Here is an 8,989-nt window from a genome sequence, read left to right as displayed (position 1 = left end):
TATATTCCAGTCGTTTCGATAATTTTTCAAACACTTGGTATTTTTGGGGAGTCTTAAAACTGGAATTATATTTCATCCCGAAAAAGTTTCTTCGGATCTTAAAAGAAACCGAATTGGGAGTATTTTTGAAAACCGCTTTCATGTCAACTAAGGAATCGCTCCTCTTACGCGTTCAAAGAACAGTAAGACATTTTCCCTAAAGTTGCCAAATCAGCATCTAGATACGAATCCAATTCATCCGTTGAAAAAACTCAGTTTTTAATGTCAGATAGACCGTCAGCGCTCAGTCTTTAGAATTTATGCTCGCATTAAAAGACTGTTTGTCAGTACTTGGTTATATTGTTTTTTTTATCTAACACAGTAAACAAAATTACTAAAGCTCAAATTGGTGGACTTGGAAAGGTAAAAGTGTCCAGTCAAATAACAATTTGAGCTAAAATTACAATAGTAATAAAATATGAAAAGACTTTAACAACATTTGTTCTATAGATATAGAGCTGCTCTTACAATGAATGCATCAAAAATGCACATACGCTAGTTTGTTCATACTACAGTGAGAATAAGTGTAAAGTTCTGATCTAATTTAGTTATATCTATCGTGGTAATAGTAGTAGTTGTAAAAAGTCAAGTGATATGGGTTCATGGGGTGTTTTGGACAAGCCCCAGCACCTCGACATGGGGTTCCAAAGGATGTCGCACGTGGAACTAGAAATGCTGACAGATCGACTTCTCAACCCTCCGAAGGTAAGGGCAATCTGAAGTCAACATTTGCTGTTCTAACAAACCAATGAATGAAACTTTGAATATGATTAAACTTGAAATTCGCTTGCACGAATACTCGACGCCCTCGAGCAATTTTTCTGTGGTCTTTCAAATAATATTGTACAAAAAAATTGCATAGGAACTCAACGAACGTAAGTTGGGCTGTGTGAGCTGACTTTCAAATACAAGAAATTGCAATTTGAATTCAAATATCGCTTTGTGGTTGTAACCTAAGGAAACAGCACAACTTTATGATGGGAGAAATAAAAATCTAGATGTGGAAATTATTGGTTACACCTCTCGCCCTTGGGTGCATTTTTCCTTACCGCACGAAATTCAGCAAAATGATTGGAAAGTGGAAATCAGTCTATGGACAAAGAATGAAAGCACCTCTTTATCATATGCTGGCCAGTTTCAAAGGCTTTGTAATTAAAACTTCTCGCAAAAAATGATCAAAATCAAGCAAATCAGTTTCAAATTTTTATTTCTATACTTTTCTAAAAACTAATGACAAATAAAAAAGATTTATCCTATTTGATTTTTTAAAGTTCAAATGTACCCTCTGACTTCCTTCTAATTGTTTTTCTAGCTAATGAAACGCAAAAATAAAATTAGAGCAAATTTGAAAGTTTTTTGGGCGAGATATCTTGTGCGGAGAACTTGACAGCGAAATTTTGGGGACCTAACCAGATGTTTGCTCTTCAATGGGTCTGAATGATGAAACTGGGAAGTCCTGCCCCTGGTGAAAAAACATCACTCGCAAACAGTCAAATAAATTTAGAGTTTTGAACAGGTCAGTTATACTTAAATGTATAATTGATCAATGCCATGGACACGAATTGCGTTATTTACTCTATGCGAAATCCTAGACAGTGCAAATTTTTAATAGTAAATTAGTTTTACTGTTTGCTTAGACAAAAAGTAACATGAAGCTAAGTAACATGAAACAAAAGTAACATTCTGCTAACATATTTGCACCCATCTGTTGTAATGGTGTTCTGTTGTGAATCGTCGTACTAAGTCATTTGAAAAGCACTCCAGATGACCGTGGATTGTTATTGCATTTATTTTCCTCGGATTTTTTGGTGTACGAATTTATTTAAACATCGTTTTATAAACTTTTTCGAAACGTTTGTTCTATTCCCTTGAAATGCAAAAGTAAAGAAATTATGGCAGTGCAATGCAGGAAAAGCTATTCCCAGATGGTTGCACGGAAAAGGTGGTAGAATTGCACTCGAGAACAGCAATTCACGTTATCAATCACGTTATCGTCCTCAAATTTTCTCAATTATAGTTTATTCAAATTCCACTCTTGTCTGAACTCAGAGTCTGACGTATTCAAAACATAATTCGATATTTCAAGTGTTTGTAATTTTTTCGTTCGGTTTGTTTTTGATCTACTCGTTTTTTTGGCTGAGCATAAAGTTTTTTTTCAGTGTGCGATATAGAAACCCGAAGCTGTAAATGCCAGCAGATGTTCTAGTGAATCATTAGGACTATCGCTATCGGTTCTTTGTTTTTTGCAGAAAAGCTATTGCTCTTTTGCTTGTTCTCATAAATCATATTTCGATTAAAATCACAAGAACGGTTACAGAAAAAATTTATGACATCCTAACACCTTTGACAGTCGTCAAGTCTAGTGATTAAGCAACCTCAAATGAACGACCCAAGACATTAGGTTGGCAAGGAAATGAGGAACTTCCAGGAACTTAAAACCTGGCAGGAAGTTTTTCAGACCTTTTTCAGACGCCTCCATTTCAGTATTGAGTCACCATGGGGAATTTGGTAACTCCTGTCCTTAATAGGAAAGCGGAAAACATTTTTCGCGAACAGTTGAATAAAATTAAGTTTAGGGCAGATCAGTTTTCCTTAAACGTATAGTTCATCAATTGCCATTTTGAACAAGCTTTAGAGTGAAGCGCCAAGCTCGAACTGCGTTTGCTAATTTATTTAAAATCCAAAAAATTAAAAAGTTTTCAAAACTTCAAAACGTTGAATTTTTTCTGTTGCTTTAAGGTAAAATTATTGCATTTGCACCCATCTGCTTACAATGTGGCCTTTTTTGGGAATATAATTATTCCAAAATTGAGGTAAGTGTTGGCCTCAAAATCGTCAACATCTGACAATATCACTTCGGTAGATAGTTTGAAAACCCTTACCGTGGATTGTTACTTGAAAGTTTTGATTTTGCTCTCCGATTTTATTTTGAAACTTTAATTCGACTTTTTTTTAACATACCTCAATTCCCTTGAAATGCAAAAATTAAAATAACTTTAATAGTGAAATTTCCTTCTTTTCCTATTTGTCTCTTTTTAAAAGTCGCGAAGCGATAGCAGCTATTATTGGGGACATCGTGGTTTCTTTACAAATCAAAGAATTTGAATTGCATTGCGGCGCTTATCTTTTCTTGAGATCTGTTCACACATTCATGATTTTCACTCTAATTTTGAAGTAGAGTGAGAAAACTATGTTTGAACAACAATTCGCTTTCTCGCTATTGGTTTTTTGTTCACATGTGGCAATTTCACTTCGATTTTTACTGGTTTTTTTCCGATTTTTTTAATCGGATTTTTATCTAAATGATTTTCCCAATCCTTTCATAGTTTATTCTAGGCCTAGTTTTTTTTGAACCAAACTTTTTTCTCGCTAGTGGTTTTTTGTTCACATGCGGCATTTTGACAATGATTTTCAGGTTTTTTTTCTTAAAAAATTTGATGTGATTTTGGAAATGGGTTTTCCAATTCACGCATAGTCAGTTCTAGGTCTAGTTTTGTTTATTCAATGAAAATTCTTTGAACTGTGCGTCATGACTTGTTTTGCTATGTTTTTTTTTCAATTGGTCGCCTCCATCGACGATTCTTGCGACCATTGACTTTTCCAATTTCGGTGACTTCTACTGCTTTGAAGTTAAAATTGCGTGACTTACCTCACTCAAAAAATGACTTCAGAACTCACTTAATGAACTTTATCTTTTATGAACCTTTACTTGCTAAAGATCAATGGTGTGCATTAAGTAGTGCCAAACGTATATGCGCTAATTGTTGAGTACGACAGTCTTGAGTTTTTGATTTCAAATGTTACTTTAGAAAAACCTCTTTGGGTTTTTTTTCCTTATAGAGCTTATGTGTTTTATAAAAATGACCGTCCGAATCTAACCCAAAAAGTTTAGTGGTATAATAAAGGACTGGTGGTCAATCTGTCTAACTGATTTCTTTAGTTGTTTCAATTCCATGAAAGGCCACAAGCGTCTATCGCGGCTATTTTCCGGCAATCTGCCGGCTATGTTTTGGATGCGCAGCACATTTTTTTCATGAGAACGAACTAGTACACGGGAATATCTAAATACTAGCAGATGTTCCAGCGCGTCATTAACACTATCGCTGTCGGTTGTTTTTTTCTTTTGCGGAGATTCTATTGTACTTTTGTTTCCTCCTCAAAAATCATATTTCGAATACCACAAGTAACAGAGTAAGTGCATTACATCAGAGCGCCTTCGAAGGTCTTCATGGATACTGGTTTTCCAATCGCGAGGAAATGAAAGAGTCAAACGGTTGAGTACAGTATCGCAGCAGAGAATAAGTTGGCAATTAAAGGAGAAGCTCTGTACAGTAGAATTTTCGGAGCTATTCATTAAAAAATCAATGATGTCTTGTGATTTTGTGTTTTAACGATCGGAGCACAATGTGGCTGCCCCGCGGTTAAATAATCAGATATCTTATTGCCAAAAGATTTTCAGAATTGTTGTCTTCGCCAAGTATTTCTATTTGCTAATGCGCGGAACCTTCTGGTCCGTTAGAGTATTCCATCGATTTTTAATAATCAAATTTCTGGAGGCAGTCAGAAATTAATACGACCAATATCGAATATTACACTCTGCTATACACAATTTGCTTCTCGAATTATTTGCCTCATGCTTTCCGAATTATTGCATTACCTCTGAGCAATCTTCTGAAACTTTAAGCTTGCGGCAAAAAATGTAATCATTTTGAAAAGCTATTTTTTCAATTGGAAAAGAAACATCAGTTAACCAGACGAGTTACTGTTAGTCAGATGTCTGCCATCGGAGAGTGCCCAAACCAACCCATACTGCAACTCCTGCTCAATCAATTGAGCTCACATTTATTGAACTCAAATTTTCTGCCTTTTCACGAAGGGTATTTTAAATAGAATTTTTTTCTTTGCTCTCAATTTTTGAATGCTTTGCATTTTTAACAGCAACTACTCGAACATAATTTAGCTGCAAAAAATTGATTAACTTTAAAATGAATAATTTTTTTGCACAACTGCTCACCATGTGCTTCTCATTGCGAGGCTTTTGTGGAATAAATAACCTTGATTATTTAACGAGAGTCTTTTAAAGAATTTGTATAATCGTAACAATTGGATAACATTTAGCTCAACCCATGATGTATTTATTAATTAACGAATTTCAATTTCTCGAGTAGGTGGGAACAAGAAACAGATACCGATTAACAGATACGATCTGTTTATTACAAAAACGAAAAGTAAATGCAATAGTTAGCCGTACAAAAAAGCCAAACTGTTTTGATGCTATTCAACAATTCAATTGGTAGTCGAAACAGAAAGATGGCAATTTAAAGAAGTTTAATCCGAAGTCCAAGTAGACAACAAGATCAGTCTAGAAGAAAAGCATTTTGAGCAGGTGTTTAGGTCGATCCGATGAAGAAGCTGTGACGGCCTAAATGTAATCGACATTTTTATAAAACAAAACTCTCTGTTTCAACACTTTATAAGAAGACGACGATTGAGAATTTCAATCGTCCATGATTAGGCAAAAATGTGTGATCATTTTCAGTTGTATCAAGGGCGGTTTTCAAAGAAGAACTTTTACTAGAGCTTGCGCGCACGTCACCAAACTATGCACATTTTATGGAGATCTTTCTATTACGCTGCGACGCCGCATTGGGATTTCAATTCGCAGAAGAGCAATTCAACTATGAATTGGACTAAATCTTGATTTGGGTAGTTTCGATATCAGAAAGTTTGATGTAATATTTTCGGTACTAAATTTCTTATGAGCCAAAGCGCATGATATACCTAAACACTAAGGTTCAAAATGACTTAACCCACTCCATTTATGCATTGTACCCAATTCATGTTGATATTTTTGTTCAATAATCCAACTAAGAATTAGCAGTGGCTATTGTGCGTACGTTTGAACGTACTTAATGGCCATTGTAAAGCCTCAGCGGCCCACGGGACTTGATATGCAACTATCACATCCGAACATGAAATTAAATTATCCACTTGAATATGTCAGATTATACTTGTCATGTAAATTCAAATCATAGCTCTGATTGTTACAAAACTGATTGTTACGATAAATCAGTTAGTGCTAAGAAAATTCAAAGAAAGCCAAACTCTAATGATGCTATTAAACAATTCAATTGGTAGTCAAAACAGAAAGATGTCAACTTAAAACGTGGTGAACTGAAGGATAACATGGTGTCAGGACAATATACGCAATGCCATTCTGCCCGATGCCATTATACCCAATCCCATTATACCCAATGCCTTTATGCCCATTGCCATTACACACAATGCATTTTGATGTTTTCGTTCAATAGTCCGACTACAAATTAGGTGTCGCAGTTACAAATACGTTTTAATGGCCATATCCCAGCCGCTTGTGGAACTTGATATGAAACTATCACAACCAAACATGGGATTAAATTATCCACTTGAGGTTGTCAAAATATATTTGTAATAGCAGCGGCTAATTTGTTGTCAGATTGTTTAACGAAATTATAAAAATATAATGGCATTGGAAATATTGGCGTTGTGTATAATGGCATTGGGTATTTTGTCATTCAAATCAAAAACAGCTCTGGTTGGTTGTTACAAAACGGAAAAGTAAATGCGATTAGTTAGCGTTACGAAAAATAAGTAAACACTTTTGATGCTATTAAATAACTCAATTTGTAGTCGTTAGAAAGATGGCATTTTGAAATTTGGTGACCTGTAAGATGGCAACCTGTTAAAACATGGTGTCAGGACAATATAACCAATGCCATTCTGCCCAATGCCAATATGACTAATGCCATTATACCCAATGCTTTTTGGTATTTTCCTTCAATAATCCGACTACGAATTAGCAGTCGCAATTACACCTAAGTTTTAACAAGCCATGCCGTAGCGGCCTGTGGGACTTGATATGAAACTGTCACAACCGAACATTGGATTAAATTATCCACTTCAATGTGTTAAAATATACCTGTAATAGCAACGGTTATTTTGTATTCGGGTTATGAAAGAAATTATCGAAGTGTATTGGGTATAATGGCATTGGGTATAATGGCATGGGTATATTGGCATTGGGAAAATGGCATTGGGTTTTTTTCAAGTTTTTGAAATTGAAATTGAAATGTTTTTCAAGTTTTGGAAATTGAAATTTTTCAAGTAAATCACTGCTCCGATTTTTACAAAACAGAAAAGTAAATGCAATTAGTTAGCATTGGGTAAAACAGCCAAATTCTTTTGATGCTATTGAACAATTCAATTGGTTGTCAAAACAGAAAGATGGCAATTTAAAACATGGTTTCAGGTTTTAACCTGTAAGATAGCAACCCTTAAAATCATGGTGTCAGGAGAATATACCCAATGCCTTGATATCCAATGCCATTAAACCCAATGCAATTTTACCCAATGCTATTATGCCAATTGCCAATATACTCAATGCCACTATTCCCAATGCTTTTTGATATTTTTGTTCAATAATCCGGCTACAAATCAACAGTCGCAATTACATGTACGTTTTAACGGGCCATGCCTCAGTGGCCTGTGGGACTTGATATGAAACTATCACAACCAAACATGGGATTAAATTGTCCACTTGAATATGTCACCATATACTTTTAATAGCGACGTTTAATTTTTAGTAGGATTTTTGAACGTAAATATCAAAGTGTTTGGGGTGTAGTGGCATTGGATATGTTGCCATGTAACCTAAGTCCGTATTCACTTATCAGTGGGATTCTTATGCACTTTATGTACCTCTTAGCTTTTTATTTCTGTCAACTTGGCAAGTTAAAGTTTGCAGCTGAAAACCGTGACAAGTTGGAGTGTTTATGCACATTAAAAAGAGCTACATTTCACTTGAAATCTGTAAAACATTGTGCTCCTGATGCTGGAATACTGGCTATCAAAATGGTATTTAGAAGTTTTCAGCTTGAATTTTTCGTGTTATCTAGAACTGTTGAAACAATAAATTTTTAGAGCATCAAAATATAGGTGGGAGAAAGTTTTACTTTGGTAAAATAATTGTTTTAGACTGCCGGCAGATCGAGACAGGAACACCCGTCAACCTCACACAAGAGTCGAGAAAGGGCGGCTACGACCTCTGACCGGACCAGGTTCGCTGGAATCGATAGAGATCGAGATGACGTAGACAAGGAATATTACGAAGACAGGGGAACATACGATGACGATCAGGTACAAGTAGCTAATTTAGTTATGTTTACGCCATAATTCGAAAATTTTTTGCCAACGGACAATAAGAATGTGGCTGTTCAATCTTTGATCCATAATACTAATGGAAATTTAAGATTTAAGGTGTTTTACAAGCTGACACTTAAAAGTCGAATCAAAATGTATGATCAAAACTATCATGTGGCTCCGTTTGGAAATAACTTGAAATTCCTATTATGTTGACAGTAGCATATGATAGTGTTGTACAATAGAATTAGGGGGAGTAGGGGGCTACTTCTACCAAGTTGATGTATAAAAATCAATATCCACCTCAAGTTTGACATTGAAATGGGGTTGATTGCGTTGCTTTGGTTTGGGAAGAGTTTTTGGGCTTTGAGGCCACTATGGGTCTAAGTTTTCCATGTAAAAATGGCGGGGACAAATTTTTTCATCAATTTGATGGAAGTATCCTTCCCCTTATTCAATAGCACAATACGGTCATATAATTAATGTGGACTGTCATATACTGCTGGCATTGATATTATATTGATACATAGGTTACCTGGAAAAGCAGTTAACTGGAAGAGTTAGTTAAATGATCAACTGTTTTTTGTCTTATAGGGAATTTATGGTGACTCGGGAGAGCAAGAAAGAAGTCGTGAAGGGAGAAGGAGAGGTGATGGAGATGGTACTGAATCAGTGTACGACAGACTATCCAGACCAGCCACTAGATCCAAATCAGGCATCACAAGGTTACTTCAAAATCATTTCCACAATTTTAGCACAGATTATAAACGAT

The 8,989-nt window shown here is 35.5% G+C and overlaps 1 protein-coding gene across 1 annotated transcript in view; it reads left to right on the top strand.

The window, feature by feature from the left end:
- The first annotated feature begins 456 nt into the window (after positions 1-456).
- LOC142347883 (uncharacterized) overlaps positions 457-8,989 on the top strand; it is a 31,321-nt gene continuing 22,788 nt past the window's right edge. The window contains exons 1-3 of the mRNA XM_075399034.1: positions 457-744; positions 8,053-8,214; positions 8,812-8,942. Of these exons, the coding sequence (XP_075255149.1) occupies positions 634-744; positions 8,053-8,214; positions 8,812-8,942 (404 nt within the window). The 5' untranslated portion in view covers positions 457-633. The remainder of the gene's footprint in view (positions 745-8,052; positions 8,215-8,811; positions 8,943-8,989) is intronic.

The sequence above is a fragment of the Convolutriloba macropyga genome, chromosome 10 (assembly GCF_964194025.1).
Source record: "Convolutriloba macropyga chromosome 10, txConMacr16.3, whole genome shotgun sequence".
Classification (NCBI taxonomy): domain Eukaryota; kingdom Metazoa; phylum Xenacoelomorpha; order Acoela; family Convolutidae; genus Convolutriloba; species Convolutriloba macropyga.
Note: the sequence above shows the minus strand (reverse complement) of the source record. Positions and strands in the feature narration are given on the sequence as shown.